The sequence below is a fragment of the Urocampus carinirostris genome, chromosome 15, assembly GCF_059441175.1.
Source record: "Urocampus carinirostris isolate Australia breed hairy pipefish chromosome 15, RoL_Ucar_1.0, whole genome shotgun sequence".
In the NCBI taxonomy this organism is placed as follows: Eukaryota; Metazoa; Chordata; class Actinopteri; order Syngnathiformes; family Syngnathidae; genus Urocampus; species Urocampus carinirostris.
This window is the reverse complement of record NC_142363.1, coordinates 8,027,503-8,050,043: the sequence shown is the minus strand read 5'-3', so window position 1 is coordinate 8,050,043 and position 22,541 is coordinate 8,027,503. Positions and strand designations below refer to the sequence as shown.

The window sequence follows — 22,541 nt, the reverse complement described above, 5'->3', positions numbered from 1 at the left end:
AGGGTTCGGTACACAGGAAGTCAGGTAGTGAGGTACCAATCATGGTCCAAGATGCAGGTGAGGGGACGGTGTTCGCGTTAACCCCTTACCGTTCCTGTAAAATTCGCCTTAAATCCCAATCCTAGAAGTTCCCAAATTAAAATGAATGTTGTTTTCGAACCGTTTGGAGAATATGAGCGGTTCTGGTCCCTTGAGAAGTGTGAGATTTTGAAGTTGTCCCAAAATAGAAAAGGAAGGTTTTTATTCTCGCCCTAATCACCTTTTTTTTGCAATTAAATGCCTGCAGATGAGTGTAGCATGGACATCTTAGCTGGAAAACTGGTGAGATAATAGCTTAAAGCCTTACCTGGTACTTTGGCAAATTTGATCACAATCTAAAAAACTAAACATTGCATTTTACACATTTTTCTAAGGGTAGGTTGGCATTTCAAAAAGTGGGCCTTTGAAGACAAGCAGTTTACAACACTTACGCCTTTGTATCCCAGGAGCCAAAAAGAGATCCGCACGTTCGAGAGTGTTCTCGATTCAGGCCCCTCAGGGTCAAAAACAGGTCGTAGTCGGAGACAAACTGGGGGATCAGGAACGGACGGGTGGAAAAACGGGTGCAAAAAGCGGGACCGACAGAGTCAGGGTCAAAATGCTTGCCTTGTAGAAACAGAGGTTCGCTGACGGACTGACAACAGGCGATTGAAAGGACTGGGCTTAAAAAGGACAGGGAACCAATCAGGTACCTCGCAGCGGCTGGCGCCAAACGTCCCATGCATAACTTTTCGTAATAATTAGAAATACATTGATCAAATAACAACAGCAAAAATGTTTGGGAGCCGGGGCTCTTTTTAATGAGCCGAGCCGAAAGATACTGTTCTCTAAAAAGAGCCGTAATTCCAATCACTATTCTCTTTTTTTCTTTGCCGTATTAGAAGTAGAATCCTCACACTGTAATTTACAATACATTCCTTTGTTTTATTACAGTGAGGATTTCTTTCTGTTGTGACTATCATTGAAGAGAAGTTCATTGTGTTTTTTTCTCCAGATTTTCACTTATACGCGCACGCACACACAGAAAACAGGTCTTTGTGGCCTCTGTCAAGACAGAACAATGCACTAAAGATATAAGGATGGGTTTTACTGCTGAGAGAAATGTTGTGGCTGAGAGAGCTCTAACACTCACTTTGACCTTGTCATTCCATCCTTTATCAAACCTTCGACTTGTCCCAATGTTTTGATTCAAAGCCCTAACAGGCGAAGTATTTTTGGACAATAGTGTTTAAGTGGGTGGTTTTTTTTTATTATTATTATTATTTTACCATAGAAATGTTTGTGTCCAAACAGTGAAGCAAATCAGTTACAAGTTCAAGCAGGAGTATAGTTAAAAAAAAGGGGGGGGGGGATCAAGTTGTTTTGATAGATAGATAGATAGATAGATAGATAGATAGATACTTTATTCATCCCCGAAGGGAAATTCATCAAAACATAGTACAGGAGTTCGTACGGGTGCCTGAAATCTGGGATAATGATTGAATTTTAATGTTGTGTTTTTAAGGTCAAGAAAATGCTTGCATTTTTGAAACTTGTTTCTCAGCAGTCTGACTCGACAGACCAGAGATTTTTGAGTTTTTCCTTGCCCTCATGTAGGTTTTGGATCAGGGAATGGTGCAACAATAGTCTTTAATTTTCAATAGTCTGTGATCTGTGCTGCCCTTTGAGACACCTTGTGATAACGAGCGATACAAAAAAACATGACTTGACTTGACCGCTCATTAAACGAAGAAAACTAAAAATGATAAAGTCGCACTGCATGGCACGGCATGGCACGGCATCTACGATTGCGTGGTGTTGTCATGTGAAGTGTCATCGCCCCCTACGGGTCCATTAGGACAGGTGCATCAAAGAGTGCAGAAAAGAGATACATGTCTTTGCAGTGGAAGAGGCAGTGCTTTTCAGTCATATGAAAGATAACTCACGGAGATGACGAGCTTAAACTCTGACTTTTGTTTTTTTTTCTGCATGTTACACCTAAACAGGGCACTATGAAATGTGTATTAGTGTAATGATTATGTATCACTTATGGACATTCATTAAGGGCCATGTAAAAAATGGACATAACGGCGTGGGAAGAACTTCCTGCAACTGAAAATCTAAGCTACACATTACTGTCACTATTGCCCGACACCGATTAGTCAGAAAAATGTTGACACATGTATTGTTAAGGTCCACAAATATATTCACGTTTTTTACACAAAATCGAAAAATATGTGTTAATAATTACACACTCAAGGTTAAAAATCAATATGCAATTTCCGATATATTGTGGTTCTGCAAAATACATGATTTGTACATCGTTTCTTCTTTTAATGGTACTTGAAAAAATTGGAAAATTGTCTTTGAAAGAAAAAATTGCTTGAATTCTCTCATAAAAAATGTTTATTAACCTTGATAGTGTCAGGGAAAGGCGATTACCTAATGTGCGGCTCAAGGTTTCTTCATTTTCCTCATGTTGAGGTTTTGAGTTTTTCCTTGCCCTCATGTAGGTTTTTAGATCAGGGGATGGTGTAATAATAGTCTGTAGTTTGCAATAATCTGTGGTCCTTGAGACTGATTGTGATTAAGGGCTATATAGTACAAATAAACTTGGCTTGACTTAACAACATAAAAATGACACAATAAGTTGTTATTTTACAAGAGTATTTCAAACTGAGTGCCATTTGCGCTAAGGAGTAACAATAAGTAGCTCTCAGCTTGAAGACCCCTGCCTTAAACAGTTAGTTTGTGACTTCTATTTAAGGTAAAGTTACATCGGGATGGGATTATCCTCAAATGAGCCCTGGTTGATAAATATTAGTGAGCAAAGACAGCCACAATGGGTGGTTGTCTTCAGGAGTGACGCCTGGCTTTGGCAACATCCAGTTGACGTATCTAAAATTGCAAAACATTATTGACAAGATGCGGCTCATTTTTCTCCTGTGTTTCTCTCAGCATTGTCTCTTGGGCCAGATAAAAATCAGTTAGCGGGCCTGATCAAGCCCGTGGACTTTATGTTTGCCCTCACTGACATGAAGCATGTTTCTTCAATGTTGGTAGGAGTCTTCTCCAGTTATAGAACAGGGTCCTTAAGTCCCATTAAGTGTACTGATCCAAGAAGATGAGGGAAAGTCAGGGAGGAGATTGTCTTCAAAAGTTCTATCAAAACTTTAATGGACTTCACCTATGTTTTAAAGTGGTAAAGGTCCTGATGGAATCATTTTGTAGCAACTGATATACGGTTTGATAAACCCAGCCCTTTCGGGCAAGACACTAAGACATCTTTGCTGTGGGTAGTAGCTGTAAAAGTCCAACTGAAATGGAAATGTGTGTACTGCATTCCTAGTTTATGCAAAAAACACAAGTGTATCTAAACCTTTGGACTCAGATGAATCTTTTGAGTTTTAGACACTCTAATGCAGCTCTTAACCCCTTCACGGAGCTTCTGACTGTTGACGAACAAAGTCGTTTCTTCAAGATGTCACCAGCTTCTGAAATACGCTGTGGTACATAAAACAGGAAAACTTGAACTCTTGGGATTTAAGATATGACCATTTCAAAATGTGCTCTTCACAGAAACATCTCGACCAGTCTTCAACAAGATACCCGAAAACTATGAAGGCAGTATAATTGACCCAAAAAGTGCTGCAAAGTCCACTCATGAAACAATTTTTCACAAACACGGTCTGGTTCTATTCATGGAAGTCCAGTGAATCCAACCGTGTAAAATGTTTACTCCAAAACACACAATCATGCCAACAGGTAAAAAAAAATCCACCTAAAAGCATTTATGCAACGTTTGACCTTGATGTAGTCCGTCTGTATCCCTCCATAATTTCCTTTTAATCGTAAAATACCTCATGAGATCATTTCCAATATGGCCGTTGGCCTCTGACTGATCGACCACATTTCTGACTGAATGCAAACTTTTCTTTTATGGTCCTTAGCCTTCCTTTAGCATCTGAGGGACTATATTGAGAAAACGGACATGATCTACTATGGCTATAAAAATCTTCAGCCAGTAGTGACCAGTTCAAATGATGATTGACACATTGGTTAGCCAATATAATTCCCAACATAAATTTTTGCAATTTTATGACGTGTATTCAAATCACAGCCAAAAATAAACGTGCGTAAATGCAAGTTGGGATCCATTTACATGCACGGTTATCACGCGCAAGTGTGCACAATCTGTAGTTGACTTCTGAAAAGAGAAGTTAAACATTTTTAACTATTCCACAATGTCTAAAAATTGACCCAAGTAAAATACAAGTTTGCAGAGGTTTTAGAGCTGTAAACTGGTTGTCTCCAAATGGCTACTTTTGGAAATGCAGTAACATACATTCAGACAAATGTGTAAAAACAATGTTTAGTTTTTCAGATTGGGATCCAATTTCCCCTGGGACCAGTTAAGGCTACATGCTACTGTCAAGGCTGTTTTCCAACTAAGATGCTCATGCTACACAACTTGTAGTCATGTGATATAAAAAATAGCTCAGGCGAGCATCAAAACCTTCTGTGTGTTCCAACCTAGATTACTCAATGTTAGTAGGACTTGGAGTGATTAGAGACCAAAACCTTCCATATTCTCGAAACAGTTCAGGAACAGCATTCAATTTTTTTGGGATACATCTTGGATTGGGATTTTTGGCAAATTTGACAGGACCGGTAAGGGGTTAATAAAGGTAAACTTGTCTATAAAAATACACGGTGATGTCATCTGTTTTTTTTTTCAAACAGGCGATAACCACGGTTTTGGCACATATTTTCAGTGTTTCCGACTGTGTTCGGCAGGTTACTAGGAACCAGTGAGTAGTTAGTTACTAGTTCATTTAAAATGGTAAATGGTAAATGCTCTGCATTTATATAGCGTTTTTCAAGTCAATGAAGACATCCCAAAGCGCTTTAAAATATGCTTCACACTTACCCATTCACACACACTCTCACAAGTAATTCAGTTGCTACCCCCTGTCACCGGCTGCGGCTGCATCGGCTCGCTACAACGGGTCAGGTGCAATCGACATTTCGTTCTGTGTACATTGTTACACAGAATGACAATACAAGGAAATTATTATTATTATTATTATTAAAAAGCACAAAGAGTAGCGTGTTACTGTGAAAGTAACAATCTTGTTACAAATAATGTATATACTCGCATAGAAGCCCCCCCAAAATGATTTGAAATAGCTACATTAAAAAAAAGAAAAGGGAGACTATCTATGTACATTTTTGTCTATTTAGCAAGCTATCTACTTAGCTTTTTACATTTTTTGCATGCTATGTAGCTAACATTTTATCTTTTTTTGACTAGCTATTTAGCTCAAAATATTTTTTTTTACCTGAGTATGAACTTTACATTACAATATTATTATCATTTATGTAATCATATTTGGCATTTGGATTCTATGTAAACCAAGTTACACAATATATTTGTCATATCTTGCTTAACGTATTTCTGTTCCTCCTCCTTTCTGTTATATTTTACAAGTTATTTTGTTGTAGTTGTTATGCTCTGTACAGCCCTTTGAGACCTTTTGTGGTAAAGGGCTATACAAATGAATATGACTTGACTTGACTTGACTTGACTAGAATAACTGTGTGCCATGAGAACATTACCAGCGTTACTACACAAAACAATTTTTGGGTGGCATTTCCCTGATTCATTTACCTCGAGAGTTACCTACCTCATACTTGTAAAAGATTGTGATCCTGGCCAAACTTGTTTTGGCCTCAGAGGGTAGAATGTCTTTCTGGAAAAACTGCTAAGTAAGCAAAACCAAAAATGCAGAGTCAGCTTTTTTTCTGGCAGTTTTCACATTTGGGGTAATCGTCCTAACTGCCTGTAAAAGATGGTGTTCATATTCACTGTCATTCGTCCTGGGAGAGTTAAATGTCTTTCTCAATTATTATTTTTTTTTTAGCAAAACCAGAAGTTTCGAGTTGACTTTTTTTGGGGCATTCTTTTCACATATAGCTTAACCCTTCAAACTGTGAAAGAAATCGTGTTGAAATTGAATGTTTCTCTGGCCTGGAAGAAGAGAAAATATGTACAGACAAAATCAGAAATCACTTAATAAAAACATCTACTTTGTTACTAAAAAAGTGCTTGTGACAGCATTGTGATCTTACCTGTTTAATGTGACTTCTGTGTTTAAATTAGGAGTGCAGCGTCAAATCATGACGCTCCCCCATTGGAACTTGTTTGCCCTCTAACAGGAAAAGACAAGAGAGAGGAAAACAAGCGATGGAGCTGATTTCCCTCTCGTCTCATAGTTACGTAGTAACATCCGGAGTTGAAATGTAACACTTATTCTACACATTTTTACAGTTTAGGAAAATGTTTATTTGTGTCATGTTTGTCCTTCTACGGAAATCATATTAACAGAAAAATATACTTCCCTCTTCAATGTTTTCCAATTTGTCAACATTTCTGGAAAAGTTCCAGGGAGCCACTCCGCAGCGCTAAAAATCCACATGCGGCTACTGAGTCGTGGGTTGCGGACCCCGGATCTAGGGTCGCGGACCTGACTGACTCTGAAAGACGGAGGTTATATCTAAAACAGGTGTCTTGAACCCAATTTACTTTAGGGCCACTGGAACTAGGGTCTAGATGAGGGCTTTCCACTAGAAAAAACATTCCATTGTACCCACATAGATATATATCTTTAACTTGCTACACAAAATAAGCTCTAGAAATATAAAAACATCAAGAATTCAAATGAAAATCAGTAGTTTAATCATTAATAAATCAATTTATATTTTGAGTGGGCTCCACTTAAAATAAAGGGAAAATGTGTGTTATTTGACCAGTAGATGTCACTATATTGTGTGTTGCAACCAAAAACAAGGGCTAAAAAGTGCATGGAAGAATACAAACTACGGAGACTGAAAGTGATCAAACTGCTGCATTTTTCTTCTCTATTTTTAGGCCAGCCTTTCTCTTTTTTTGGGGTACAAGTAAGAGCAAGATGTCGGACAATTATGTCAGCTCCCTCCAGGTAAAGGTAATGTTATGTAGAACAGATGCAAATTCCTCCGCCTATGAGTATTTTAAAACATGCATGTTTATATCATAGGTGTCAAGTTTTAACTTTAGTAGCCGCTCAAATAAGAAGAGAAGACACCAAGGGTTTTTAACTTGCAAGGAGAACTGGGAGAGGAGCTTTCAGATAATAGAATTAAATCCCGCCCTAAAGCCCTAACCTGAGCCCCCTCTTTTTGTTGCATCTTCAAGGTTACAAAAAAACACAGATCATCTTGAAAAGGTTTGGGAATCAAAGTCCAGCAACATGATTGGCCCGATAGCAACAATGATGTAATAGTCAAAACAACGCATAATAAAATGAAATTGCCTTTGTAAGTGTCAAAATAAAAATTGGATTCTGAGGAAAGTCAAAAGAGTGCAAATAATTGGTGGTGTGCTCTGTGGATTGTTATCGTGTCCGCATAGTAATACACACTGTCCCTTTAAACTTTCATATTGGATTTGGGGCCTCAAACGATCATCCAATGGGCTGCGATTGGCCCCAGTGGCCAGGAGTCTGAGACCTCTGATCTAAACTCCTCCCTTTTCTTGGGTAGGCAGACACACAAGCAAACAAACAAATATAAATACTTAATTCCCAGACAAAAACATCATCACTCCCCTTGCTTTGATCGCCGGTGATAAAGAAACGGAAGAAAACGTGTACACTTGTTCACAAACCTTGCAGTAAACACTTGGCATTTTTGGCTTGTGTTATTCTGAGAGCTTGCAAACAAACACTTAATCGAGACACCCCATATCTATTTTGTTTCTGGGCTTCAAACCACTGGAAGATCTCCTGCTCCATTTTTGGGTACTCAAAGACGTTTTCTTTTTTCACCAGGTATGGTGTGTTGCAAATATAATTTTACAAATGATAACACCAAAATCCAGGACACTTTTACTGTAAATTATTTGTTTGCTCCATTGATTTCCCGTTGGTTAGTTGTTTCTGTGTAAGCCACGCCCCTTCAAAATGCCCTACCTACCATTAACTACTGATGACACATAATCAACTATTCGCATGTAAGCTGACCCCCTGATTTCAGTATTTTACTTTTTAGTTGTAAATTCGGTTTCGATAAGAGTGTATACAGTGTGGAGACTATCTGCATTAGAAGGAATTCAGCGTTCAAATAAAAGACCACGATTAGTGTTCCTCTCCACAATCATGTAGATATGTTGACTAATATTCTGAGCGCTGGGGCACTCAAGGAATTTAGTCTCAAAGTTTCTCAATTAAGCAAATATCCTTTACAGCTTTGACGTCACCGGACAATGAACACACTCTTAACAATTGGGCATCCCGTTAGAATAACGTATGACATACGTCAAAAACAGACCATTGTAGTGAACAGCAATTACATAGAGCTGATTTCTGCCTGGAGATATTGTAACTTTGTCTACAGTGTCACTAAGGGACTTTTGACTGTCCGAGTTGCACGCTTCGATCTCCAAAAGTTTTGCTGCTGCCGTAACAGTGTGCGTTCTTTTTTTCCTTCGCCAGCGTTTAGTAGTGTTTTGTCTACGTTAGCCCCATTAGCAGTCGGTTAGCCGGCTAGCCTGCTGTGTCCAATGTTTTTTTTTTTTCCTGGCTTGGTTCGTCTTTGTTGCTGCATCTGTTTTTCGTTGTTAGCCCCCTAGTAGTCTGCTTACTGCATGTTTTTGGTCAGCCAGCCTTATGATATTCTGGCAATCGGTCCTGGTCAGTCCTCTTTAGCAGTCAGCTAGCCTGCCGTGTTCATTTGGTTTATTTCTGTCTGGGTTTATGTTTGTTTCCATGGCCGCTTTTTGTTGTTGGTTCCTGGGTAGACTGGCTGCTTACTGCATGGTTTCAGTCGACGAGCCTCCCGTTTGTCCAACAATCTGTCCTGGTTAACCCTCTTTAGCAGCCGGATAACCTGCCGTATCCCGGCTGGGTTAGTCCCCTTTAGTTCTGTTTGTGTTCTTTTTGTCCAGTTGGCCCTATTCTGGCTACTCGCCCTTTGTTGTAGCATTACTGCATCCGCCTGCTAAACAACGCCGAGGCATTCAGCACAAAACCTACTAAAACACTCATTACTTAATCGACTAATTAACATAAACCAATAAGGTGACTGGCTTGCGAGGGGGCGGGTGTTATTAGGATGATGTCACAGCTAAGGAAGTTAAAGACAAGACAGACTGTCCTCAAAATGCATTCTCTCAGAAAATAATTGGAACATACCAATAAAATCTCATCTCATCTCATCTCATCAGCCGTACCGCTTATCCTCATTAGGGTCGCGGGGAGGCTGGAGCCCATCCCAGCCATCTCCGGGCAGTGGGCAGGGGACACCCTGAACTGGTTCCCAGCCAATCGCAGGGCACACAGGGACAGACAACTCATTCGCTCATTCACACCTAGGGACAATTTGGACAGGCCAATTCACCTGAAATGCATGTTTTTGGAACGTGGGAGGAAACCGGAGTGCCCGGAGGAAACCCACGCAAGCACGGGGAGAACATACAAACTCCGCACATGAAGTCCGGAGCTGGATTTGAACCCACGACAGGTTCCCATTACATGAACTGTGCCGCACAAGCGCTAACCACTGCGCCACCGTGCTGCCCCATACCAATAAAATATAGATAAATATTATGCGAAAAACATGTACTCCTTTCTCACATTTAGCACGTTTTAGAATTTGGGTATTTAGGCTGCACAATTAACCGAAATCTAATCGATATTACGTTATGCCGTAGTGCGATTTTTTTAAGGATTTATGGTTATTTGAGTGTTAGAGTGTTTTGCTGACAAAAAATCCCGCTTTTCGAGGTTTAGCAGCGCCGGCCAATCAGAAGCTCGTTATAATGGAACCAGCCTGTAAGCACTCAGTTAAGCAGCCGGGCGCACAACTGGCCACCAAAACAAACATGACAGCTCGTAACTTTAGCGTCTCGTTACAGCTTGGCTAACAACTTTTAAGCCACCACTGTCGAACGTGGCTAGTCATTAAGGCCTGATCCTTTACCTATGTAAGGGAAGACTTGGAGCTACCACTTGTCGAAAATCACAGCATTTGTGACTCTTGTATTTTAATAATCACAAAGCCCTAGCAGAAGTCGCTGTTACCCGTCATTATTGTGTAGCTAGCCATCCAGCCATCCATCATCCTCAGCAGGGTTGCTGGGGGTGCTGGAGCTCATTCCAGCTATCTTCAGGCAGTGGGCAGGGGACACCCTGAACTAGTTGCCAGCCAGTCGCAGGGCACAGAGAGACTCACTCGGTCATTCACACCTAGGGACAATTTGGACAGGCCTATTAACCTGACATGCATGTTTTTGGACTGCGGGCTGAAACGGGAGCGCCCGGAGGAAACCCACACAAGGCCGGGGAGAACATGCAAACTCCGCTGGTAGCTGGATTTGATCCCATAACCTCAGAACTGTGCCGCAGATGCGCTGACCACTCAGCTGCCGTGTAGCTAGCCATCTGCTCCCCAAATCGCTTTCTTCCACTGAAAGGAGTAGCCCTCTAATTTCGCTGTACTTTTGTATAATGACAATAAAGACCATTTACTTAACTGCAATTCTTTTTTTATTTGTATGTCACTCAACTTCTTGCGCCTTAACTCTGAAAAGACCGAAATGTTAGTTATTGGTCCATCTTAATACGTGACTTGTTCTCAAAAACGGCTCTGAACATTGACAAATGTAATATCACCCAGAGTGACTCAGTTAAAAATGTAGGTGTCATATTTGACCCCGATCTGTCCTTTCAAACACACGTGAAGAATATTACTAGAGCAGCTTTCTTCCATCTTCGCAACATTGCTAAAATTCTTCCTATGCTGTCTCAGTCAGATGCGGAGATTATAATTCACGCGTTTGTTACTGCCCGTCTCGATTACTGTAATGCACCACTCTCCGGTCTCCCGAAGTCCAAAAATCAAGAGCCTTCAGCTGGTACAAAATGCTGCAGCGAGGCTTTTGACCAAGACAAGAAAGTTTGATCACATTACCCCGATTTTAGCTAACCTGCATTGGCTCCCTGTTAGTTTTAGATGTTATTTTAAGGTTCTGTTGGTATTATACAAAATCATGCATGGTCTTGCTCCCTCACATCTTTCAGATTTAATTTCCCCACATGTTCCGGTGCAGAGCCTTCGCTCTGAAAACGCTGGTCTGCTAGTGATCCCAAGAGCCAAGAAGAGATCCGCAGGTTCCAGAGCATTCTCCATCCGGGCACCGGTGCTGTGGAATGCTCTTCCCCCTGAGATTTGATCTGCAATCTTAGTGGAAATGTTTAAATCTAAGTTTAAAACACAATTCTATCCTATAGCATATGAATAACCTATATTTTATGTTGATAATATGTGTATTATTTGCCCTCATGTAGGTTTTAGATCAGGGGATGGTGTCCTAATAGTCTGTATTAATAGTTTGCAATAGTCTTTGATCTGTGCAGCCCTTTGAGACTCTTTGTGATTAAGGGCTATACAAATAAACATGACTTGACTTGAATTTGTAGACCTATAGTTGTTATTTTGTTACAGTCGTATTAACCTCATTCTCTAAGGACGTCGTCTCTAAGTATGTTTGCATGTCACTATGTTTAGGTTCTCCCCCAAAACTAAACGAGCACAGAAATGCACATTCTTTTAAAATCGAAAAATGCATTGAAATTACAATACAGGTCTGACAAATCAGAATTTTTTCCTAAATGGTGCAGCCTTATTGGGTATCCCTTTAAGACGGTGCTGCCAAGTTGTGATTCAGAATAATTCAATGAGGTGGAGTCTCGTGTTTTAGTGGTCACATGTGGCTCTTCTCATGTACACATATGTGTTTGGGTGGGGATTTTGGAAACTGGAGCATGCGGAGCGCAAATCACCTTCAGCTGTTACTATGTTCTGTTGTGTTTTGTGGTGAAATCCCCCAACTCAAGAATTGAACTTTGTTACACATGTTTAGGGATGGGCGATATGGCAGAAAGGCAATTTCACATTTTTTTTAAAAGTGACAATTCTTCCTAGTGGTAAGAAAAACGTCATCAATTTAAAAAACAACAACAATATTGGTTTAGATAATAAGTAATAATACATGAACTATCTTCTCAGTAGCCTAGATGGTAGGGCGCCCGCTTTGAGACTGGGAGGTCGCTGGTTCGCGCCTCGGCCGAGTCATACCTAAGACTTATAACATTGGTAAAATGGCGGCGCCCTCTGTTGGCTGCGGCTGCATCGGCTCGCTACAACGGGTCAGGTCTATTGACATTTCGTTCTTACAAAAGAATGACAATACAAAGGAAATTATTATTATTATTATAAATGTGCATTTTTTGAAATACTCTTGGGTGGAAAATGTACTGTTTATTTTACATGAAATGAGCCTCACCTGAAGGGAGGTGACATCATTGTCAGGTACCCGAAATCCCTAAACAGTCCGGGCAAAAAGGGACAGTTGAGGTGCACGTGGACCTGAGCTGAAAATAGCTCACCAGTGCTGGGTCATCTGGATTTTCTGGTAAAAAAATTTTTTGGGGGTTGACTCAGTTTATTTAACACTATTTGTTTTAACGATTAACCTGGTTACATAGAAACAACATTAATAACATATTAATAACATGATAAGTTGTTTGTATAAAACTTTAAATAAATCAATTCCAGTTCATGGGCTTCATGGACAAAAGTTATCTATTAAAGTGTTGATAAATTATTTTAAAGCAATTAATTAAGAGAGTAAAATGAGAATCCATTCGCATATCAAATGATTTTTTTCATTGTTTTATGGATTTATTTTACCGGAAACTAAATTCCAATCCATGGGTTTTATAAAGCGAATCAGCAAAAAAATGTGCAGTATTTGAAGCTAGCTATCTATCTACCTTTGTAGCTTTGTAGATGGCTATCTTCCTACATAGTTGCTTTGAGAATAACTTGTACATAACATAGGTTCATCAATTGGTTTTATACATGTGTACAGTTCAGACTGCAACGTAATTGATGTGCTGGAAGACAAGCAGAAAGGGGGAGGGCAACAGTTTAGCCAATCAGAATTAAGAACACAATGTACGGTGAAAATCTGCAGAGTAGCGATAAGTAGATTGCGATACAGCAGGGATTACTTTATTTTAAAGAAATAATGTTGAAATTTAGATGACAATGGAGGCCAGTTCCTTAACCAGGCATGTCTTTGAAAGTAATGTTCTAGACTAAAATATTTGCAATCAGAAATCAGAAATCCTCAATCATCATCATCACAGTGGAGAGTAGGGCAGCACGGTTAACCAAAATCTAATTGATATTGCAATGTGACGTAGTGCGGTATGTAATCGCAAGACACTGCGGTTTGAGCCTTGTGTGAACAGACGGCAACCATAACAAAGATCCCCAGAAGAGGGTGCTGTTTTCTCAAGTTTTAAGGATCTCAATATGATGAAACCTAGTGTTGTCATCAATTCAAGCAGAGGTGGGTAGTAACAAATTACATTTACTAGAGTAAGTTTTGGGACATTTTGTACTTCCGGGAGTATTTTTAAATCACAATGCTTTTTACATTTAGTAAAGTAGATCTGTAAAGAAGAAACAGTACTATTATTCCACTACATTAGGCTACATTGAAGCAGTTACTAAGTAACTTAAACCCCCCTGTAAGTACGTGCAATTTCCTCTTCGGTGAGAGCCTTGTACGTCCTTAGCCACGCCCCTTCTAAAGGGGCAGCCTCACTTGATCGACCATAGCGCCCAAAGGTAAAAACAAAAAAATAAATCAAACTTAAAGCGTATTAATGTTATTTTATGTACTTTACCTTTTATTTTTATTGCGTTCTTTTTGTTGCCCAGATATGGGAAAAATTATGCACCTTTTTTCCTCTTTTTTTTTCCAATCCTCAAAATAAAAATGACATAAAAAAATAATTTATTCATTGTGTTTCTCCAATGTTATCAAAACAATTAAACATTCTGTTATTCATTAATACATTTGAAGTGGTATCATACAACAGATTAGTCTCGTTATTCTCCACAGGATACACTGCTCTGCTAATATTGCTAACATAGATGTATACAGCATGTGTTGCATTCATTATAAGGCTTATATATGGCTTCTAATTTTTTTGCAGCTCCAGACAAATTTGTTTTTTGTTTTTTTTGGTCTAGTACTAAATAAATAAAAAAACCAGCTCCATCCCCCCATCTATCTATCCATTAAAACCAAGTGAATATTTTTGGCCTAGTTGTACGGTATTAGTTATTCTCCTGGCTACCATTGCAAAAGCTTAGCAAGCTGTTTCCAGGCAACAACAGCAGAGGATTGTGGGACGTAAATATCAGCTACAGTAGATCCATGCAACAACAAATCTGTGATGGGAGATTTATTAGTGTGTGCCTAAGCATGGGTCTGCTTAGGCATGTGTACAAGTGTTTAGAGAAATGACAGGAAATAAAAATGTCAACTAAGATTGTTTGTGAGTTGGAGTAATGGTTAAGCTTCTATCTAGCTGGGGTGTAATAATGTACTTGAATCATTTGAGTAATAGATTATTCTTTCTTTTTAAATTGTGACCAGTTTTTGGCTTTGCAACACGATAAAACGGTTGTATGAATTTGCAAGAAACTATTGAATACTGGGATTCCAAATCTGGTATAGCACAACATTGTGAAATCACAATTGTACACTGTAACTTATAAATACAACTAATGTATTCTTGCTGCAAATTACCACGGAATTCAAATTTGAAGATTAATTTTACAGTGTGTGCTGTGAAAATAATTATTTGCCACCATCTCATTGACCTGCTGCCCTCTGGCAGATGTTACAGGTCCCTTGAAGGGTTGTACAGTATATTATTTAATGCCTCCTAGTGGTAAAATAAACTTCATTACTTAAAAAGCACTATTTTTTTTAATAAAAAGCAAAATGTATTATCGTATAAATGTGTATTCTACAACCTACGAGCAAAAAATGATCATTTATCAGGAAATTCATAGGGTTTTTTCTTATTCTTTTAATCAATACAAGTGATTGGATTGGATTTGGCTGCTCGGTGTGGTCGGTGTTAGTGAGCTGCAGTTGGCCACCAGATGGCTTTAAAGACCTAACAAAAGCAAATGTTTATTGATTTTTGGGGTATTTATTGGGAGTGCCATGACACAAAACCTAGTTAAAGGCACTCATGGAGGCCCAAAGTACAATTGTGTAAATTTTCACGAAAATCGGTTCAGCGGTTTCGGAACCTTTAAGTCTAATACAAACACACCAAGCCCTCTAGACGCACACAAATTTGGATTATACAGTAGTGTCACAAGCCAGGAACGGAGACAGGACCCAATAGCGTTCATTTTACTCAGTTTTATTGAAAAAGAGAGAGCAGTGCTTGCTTCCACGATCCGATGATCGTCGGACACGGGTAGCTGATGGCAGGAATGCGGAAGTGGCACTTCTGTGTCGAGCGAGGATAGTCGTAAGCAGCGGGGAAGCTGGTTGATAGCCGGGACGGGGGAGCAAGGGCGGTAACGAATCCAGAAAAGAGGTCGGTAACAGGTATCAGGCAGGAAACAGGGCAAAAAATGTCGATGGCCGGTTGGGAGGAGCAAGGCAGAAACGGGTCCACAAACAGGTCGGCAACAAGTATCAGGCAGGAGAAAACAGGGCAGGAGAATTTCGGATAGTGCAGAGCTTGCCTAGCTGAAAGCATAGGTTCGCAGAACGGTCTGACGCTGGTACTAGGGAGCCAGGGGGTTAAAATGTGGAAGGGAGTCAATCAGCGACCAGGGCTGTTGGCGCCAACGGGGCAGCCGCAGGTGCCCCGAATCAGTTCTCATGACAAGTAGTTAATATTTCTTTTTTAAATTTTAAATAAATTCAGTTTTTTTATGACTAGGACTTGCACTAAAATATCCTTTGAATATGCAAAAGAAAACATTTGTTAAATCGTAGGGCCGTTTTCTGGATTATCTTCCCTTTAGAATATTCAGACGCGCACGAGTGTGTTTGTGTATCTAATCCAAGATTTAGAGAATGTATCCCTGCAACAAGATCACATGATCCAGATAGGTGTGTGGGATACTAGGGATTATTCTATGGTAATCGCGTGAATGTTTGTTGGATGTATAATCTTGGACGATGCGCGATCGATGTGGAAAAGAAACACAAAGGACAAATGTTTCTCTAATGTTTGTGTCAGTATCCAAACAGCCTCACTACATCATTCCACTGCTAACTTATGATCTGACACGTCACCATAAGGATATAGGTCGTTTGTTAATACAAAGATACTGTACTTTATGGGGTGTCAAAATCAAATGGTTGGAAGGCCATATCAAAAATTTGACTGAAAGCAGAGAGCCAGACTGATGTGAAGTTGAATATTTTTCAAATGTCGTACAGTACAATATATAGACAGGTGGACCTAATTAAACCTAGTGAAAACCTAAAAATTATAATGCAAATGGATAGTAACAAAATCCAGGGAACAATTACCATAAATTCTGGACTTGGTTTCTAAACAACGGCGCCAGGGCAACCATTCTTCGGAGAATAGTGCCAGATTGCAACACAGCTGTGTCTTTTTGTGATTTTTTTTCGTCTTATTGGTGGTTGCCGCGGTAATGGACCAAAATGCATTCGCTTATCATCGTTTTTTAAGGATTAAAGGAAACTTTAGCGACGTGAAATTGACTGGGATGATACGGAAAGAGAAGTGAAGCGGTTTTGATAAATGACTTCCCTGCTGCAGTATTCAGATGTATAAATTGAGGACTTGATTTGTGGGTGAAAAAGTTCAAATATTGTGGGTACAATGTGAATATTGAATAAAGTACTGGCAAACGTCCCGTTTAGCTCCTGTTTTGTATTTTATGAATAATGTTGGTAAAAACACGGACTAATTTCTCTCGAAAGTCATGGATGTTTTCAGACGTCACTGCGTTTTTTTGCATTCAGGGCACACGCATTGTGGAAAAGAGCAGCTCGCTGTTTTCCACGGTGCAGCCACGGAAAAAAAAAGAAGAAGCCGCACCGCGTTCAAAGCCACAGTGTTTCAAAGCTTGGAATTAGGATATTGGAAATCAGTCTCTTTTAAAATAAATGGGATGTATGTTATATTCATAAATCAACTGTACAATAACCGCAAGTATGCTAAAAAGCAAAAGCAAATTTGGTAGACATACATTTCTCAATTGGCATAGCAATAAAACACATGGCTATAAAACTACTGTTGCAAATGTACAATAAACCGTTTAATGAAATGACAATACAGTATAGCCAACACGTAAAATTTTAATGCAGGATGATTACAATAATAGAAAATATCAAGAAAAGTCATGGGAATGGTATAAAAGGCATTCATTTTTCACACGCGAGACAGTAGAAGTGCCAGATACTGTATATCTCTGGGCATAATCTTAGCCCAATTGTTAGCCTGGTTAGAAGCAGGCTAGCTGTAGAGCAGGGGTCTGGAATATTTTTGACCTAAAGAGCCATAATAGCAAAAATATTTTGCATTTATTTAATTTTTGGAGAGACGAAATTCAACAAAGCCACCACACCCACCCTCCAGACAGAAGCACATTTTATTTCACTGTGTGATGTCTGATGATTTGATAAAATCTAGGAAATAATGATAATGCCAGAGCTTGTGTCCCATACCAATATGAATCTAAGACTTAAAATATGTCTCCCTCCAGCAGTTACTTTAGAGTTTTGATGCTAGTTTCGACCATCATTTCTGTCCAAAATAATGGTTTTAAAATAAGGTGTGAGCAAAGTTCTTTTGTGAAACTGTCACAAAATACTGCAAACGAGTGTACCAACGTATTTACCTTCAGTGCAGACAGTGCTGGGCAGAAAGAGCTCATGCGCCCTGTCCTGTGTATAGCTCCCGCCGTTCCCACTGCTTACCCAATTTTGCTATAGGTGCTTTGCTAGAGCTTTTGGGTGTTGTTCCGTGGATTTTCATCATAAAGTGTCTTAACAAAGAACAAAAATGTTTAGTGGGTTTGGACGAGCGACAATCGGCTCCACATGTAATAACAAATTTTATTGTGTGAGTTCTAGTTTATCTCCGTGCCATGAAAAAAATCCAGTAGGGCTCCCGGGCCATAGGTTCCAAACCCCTTCTGGAGGGAATAAATCACCACAGAAACTCAGCCGAGCTAAATTTAACCTACTTTCATGGAAGCCACCAGAGGTTTAATTCAAGACAATAAACATTTCAATATTTTGTTGCGTTGTACAGTGTACTGGAACATATATCCTCCACACCTTCTCACCTTTTTAACCACTGGCCCATTTTAATTCCTGTCTATGACAAATACTAATACGTACAAGTTGTTTTTGTGATTCCAGGTCATCCTTACGGTGTACCTCAATGACACGCAACAGATGCTGACCGAGGTCCCGGTTACTCCTGCAACCAGAGTAGCAGATGTAGTGGAATACTGCAAAGAGGCGGGCGAAGGAGAGTGCCACTTAGCTGAGAAATGGAAAGGGCATGGTGAGTCTGGTCTTGAACACAACACATTCGTCAATACAGTGGTCTCTGTGAAACACATCACTCGCCTCATTAGCATAATAGCCAAAACTACTAACCAAAGACACGTTTATTTATATGAGCAACACAATGTAACGCAATATCACACACAAACAAGTAAAAACAACTTAAAATGTAAAACTCGAATCTTAAACTCAAAACGGATTCATGTGTATGAAACCTGAATTTATGACCTACATAATAGAGTAGAGTAACGTGGTATCGCACCAAGTAGAAAAACCAGTAGAATTACAGGTTTGTATCGATATTTTGCTACAGTACGCGGTACAGAGGAAAGTATTTGTGTTCCAGGAATACGTTCCTTTGTAACGCGTTAATACAGACGCTGTCATTAAGAGGCAACACCACAAACAAACTTGTGTGTCTGACTCAGCTTTATGACTGATTGCATAACAATATCGGCAACATATCTTTTTACACTTACTGTAGAATGTAATAATGCTCGCAGTAAAATAGTCAATTCTTGTTTAAAAAAGTCTGACAGCATAAAAGAATCAATGTCTTTATATATTACCAGTAAGCAGTACTGTTTTTTTTAAACATTGCCAATCTTTGGAAGGGATCAGGAGCAGTTTTAGTTTCAGAGCTTTGGGGGTGCTATGCTCTGTCTATCTCTCCATCTATCTATCTACACTGGTCATATCCCTCGAGAGGGTTGACCGACAGCAAGACACCACATACAAAAATCAAGAAAATTAAAGAAAATTAAAAAATAAAATAAAAAGGGAAAAAGTAGCAAAAAAACACACACAACAATTTTTGGACCATGGCCAACCCAAATGCCCAAACACCTAAACAAGTTAAGCACCTCGACATCCAAGATGGTCATGCTTTCGTCCCTCCAGAAACGGGACACAAAAAAGCGGCCATGTTGAAGACTTGAGCTATGTTGTTAGGTCGCTATGACTTATCATTGTTTGGCGTCTTTCTATCAAAGCACTCTTACGCATATTATCCAGTTTGAACCAGCTAAGACCGTTGATTCTCACATAGTCTCCTGAGGGCCGTGCCTCCCCCTCATGTGTGGGTTGGTGACCAAGACAGTATGAAACTAGTCCCTATCTTTGATAAGTCAGACTTTTTCTGCGTCATGCTGAAGGAGATTGTGTACTCTATCTTTCTGGCACCCAGTAAAGGGTTAAAAGAGAATTTGCTGTCTCTTGGTTCTTTTTTCTAGTAATAATAATAATAATAATAATAATAATAATTTCCTTTGTATTGTCATTCTTTGTAACAATGCACACAGAACGAAATGTCGATACACCTGACCCGTTGTAGCGAGCCGATGCAGCCGCAGCCAACAGAGTAAAGCGGGCATCTAAAATTATTTAAAAAAAAAGAAAAAAAAAAAAAGAAAAACGGCTGGGGTTCCGACGAACCTTTCAATCACAATCTGTAAAACTAAACATTAGTATTCTACACAATTTTCTGAGGGTATGTCGAGGCGTTTCCAAAAGTGGTCATTTGGAGACTCCAAAATGACGTGTGACTGGTGACTGTGATGTGGATCACTTTGTTTCTTAACAGCCTGTTGGCCAACCGGGGGCAGTCGCAGTATTATAGGTGTAAAGTAATTTTGGATTGAAAGCAAAAGATCAGCAGACTCTGTTACGTTTGCCTAGTGCCCTCACTTGGCCCCACCCGTTTGGCGCCAGTTGCGGCTCGTTGCCTGATTGGCTTCCCTCCTATTTTAGCTCAGTGCTCTCAACCACCCCTTGTCAGTCCGTCAACAAACCACTGCACCCGCAGGATGTGTGTTTTGACTCTGTCCGGTATCCTGCTTGTGAATCCTGTCCGGTATCGATCCCGTCTGTCTCGTCCTGTCTGATATCTTGCTACAGTCTCCGGTATCCGATGTCCGGTATTGATTCCGCCTGTCTCATCCTGTCCGATATCCTGCACCAGTATCCGGTATCGATCCCGTCTGTCTCGTCCTGTCTGATATCTGACTCCAGTCTTCAGTATCCGGTATCGATCCTGCCTGTCTCATCCTGTCTGATATCTGACTCCAGTCTCCAGTAGCTGGTATCGATCCTGTCTGTCCCGTCCTGTCTGGTATCGACCCCGTCTGTCCGGTATCTGCTCGTGTATATGGTATCAATCTCGTCAGCCTCGGGCTTCCTGTTTTTCCACGCTGGACTTCTGTCTTACTTTTTCCGGCCAGCAATCGCAGAATCACTGGTGTTTGCGCTCAGGCGCATGACTGCCCCGTTCCCATAAAATAAAACTTGTGTGAAAACGTTACGCATCTGGGTCATCCTCCTGTTCTGGTTCTGACAGTCTCTAAGATCGAACGATTGAATGCACTCTACTTCGGAGCAATAAATACATTATTTTTTAATTTGTTTAATATTATTTTTATTAGCCCTAATTTGGCTTATTTTTCTGCTCTTTAGAAATACTATCTTTCTTAAATTTAATTATTCCCCAACACCTACAGAGTTCTTTCCATGTTTGTAAACAAGTGTGACATAGCCAAACTGTGTGCATTGTTGAAGCAGAATGTCAGAATGCCCATTGACACAAAAATATTGTAGATCATAGATATGAACAGATCAAAATAGTATGTGCTAGCAGCAAGAAAACAACTTTACTTTAGTCATCAAAGTCAACAACAACAAAAAAAAGTTCATTTGATCTGTGCTGGGTTTCTTCCTTTTAAACTACTGATAATGCTTTAAAAGCCAATTTTCCAATTGCTCCGGTACCATTAAAAGAAGAAATTTGGTGTGGTATTTATGTAATCTCCAACTCAGATCAATGTTAGTTGCACTTGCACTGATTATTTCAGTTTGGGACAAAACGTCAAGAGTGTTACCTTTCAAAGGTGACCAAAAGCATCCATATTCTCCAAACGGGTTCCAGAACAGCATTGAATTTACTTTGGGTACGTCTTGGATTGGGATTTTAGGTCAATTGTACAGGAACATTAAGCGGTTAATGTCTTCCTTTGAGGGTACTTAAAATTTGAAAAATTGGGCCTGAAAGTGCTCTAAAAGTGCTTGAATTTGGCCATGAAAAAGGAGTACGAACCCTGATTGAGTTTGAGACCCCCTATTCTATGCCCTGTCAGACTAAACACAACCCGTCCATCACTCACAGGCGCTGGGAACTACAGTGGCCTATTTTCATTCAGTGCAAGGTGTTAAGGCAGTGATCCACATCACAGATTACGTGTGACTGAATGGTCAAACTATTAAAGCCGCTCATGCTATTGTAAATCGTTTTTTGAAGGTTGACAGCATATGGAAAGAAATTATAACACGCTACATTGGGTATTAACACGTCACATTTGGTATTTGTGTATTGTATTCTTTTTGCTTTATTATTGTTTTCTTCTCCAGCGCAGGGATGCTGCTGGAAGTGTGAATTTCCCTGCGGGGATAAATTAAGTGTCTCTCTCTCTCTCTCTCTCTCTCTCTCTCTCTCTCTCTCTCTCTCTCTCTCTCTCTCTCTCTCTCTCTCTCTCTCTCTCTCTCTCTCTCTCTCTCTCTCTCTCTCTCTCTCTCTCTCTCTCTCTCTCTCTCTCTCTCTTTCTATCTATCTATCTATCTATCTATCTAGTCATGGGATGACTCAGTTCTTTTATATCGCAAACCTTATTGACACGTTGTTTTCTTGTGTCTCTTGTCAGAGCGAGTTCTCCCTCCGCAGTTGTTACTCTTAGACCTCCTTCAGCAGTGGGGGGCAAGGAGGCCAGAGGTCAGCTTCTACCTGCGACACTGTCCATCTCTACAACAAGGTACAGCAAAATCCTTGAACATGCTTGAATTTTAATGTATTTTCTGTCGGAAAATGCTTATATATTGGGGGAAGTGCTCTAAAATGCTTGACATTTATAGAACAAAAGTTGTCATTGTTTTTTTTTTTTATTACAGTATTTGACTTGTATGGTTGGTATTGTTAGTAATAGTAATTTTAAAGTGACGGCATAGTCTCTCTCAAAAAAAACTCAGCCAGTGGTGCTTACCAGGTTTAGAG

General features: G+C 39.8%; 1 protein-coding gene across 4 annotated transcripts in view; it reads left to right on the top strand.

The window, feature by feature from the left end:
- LOC148351449 (apoptosis-stimulating of p53 protein 1-like) overlaps positions 1 to 22,541 on the top strand; it is a 99,037-nt gene that overhangs the window by 9,345 nt on the left and 67,151 nt on the right. For all 4 annotated transcript variants that reach the window (XM_088355141.1, XM_088355142.1, XM_088355140.1 and 1 more), the window contains exons 2-3: positions 18,356 to 18,503; positions 22,195 to 22,302. In XM_088355141.1, coding sequence (XP_088211267.1) covers positions 18,356 to 18,503; positions 22,195 to 22,302 — 256 coding nt within the window. The remainder of the gene's footprint in view (positions 1 to 18,355; positions 18,504 to 22,194; positions 22,303 to 22,541) is intronic.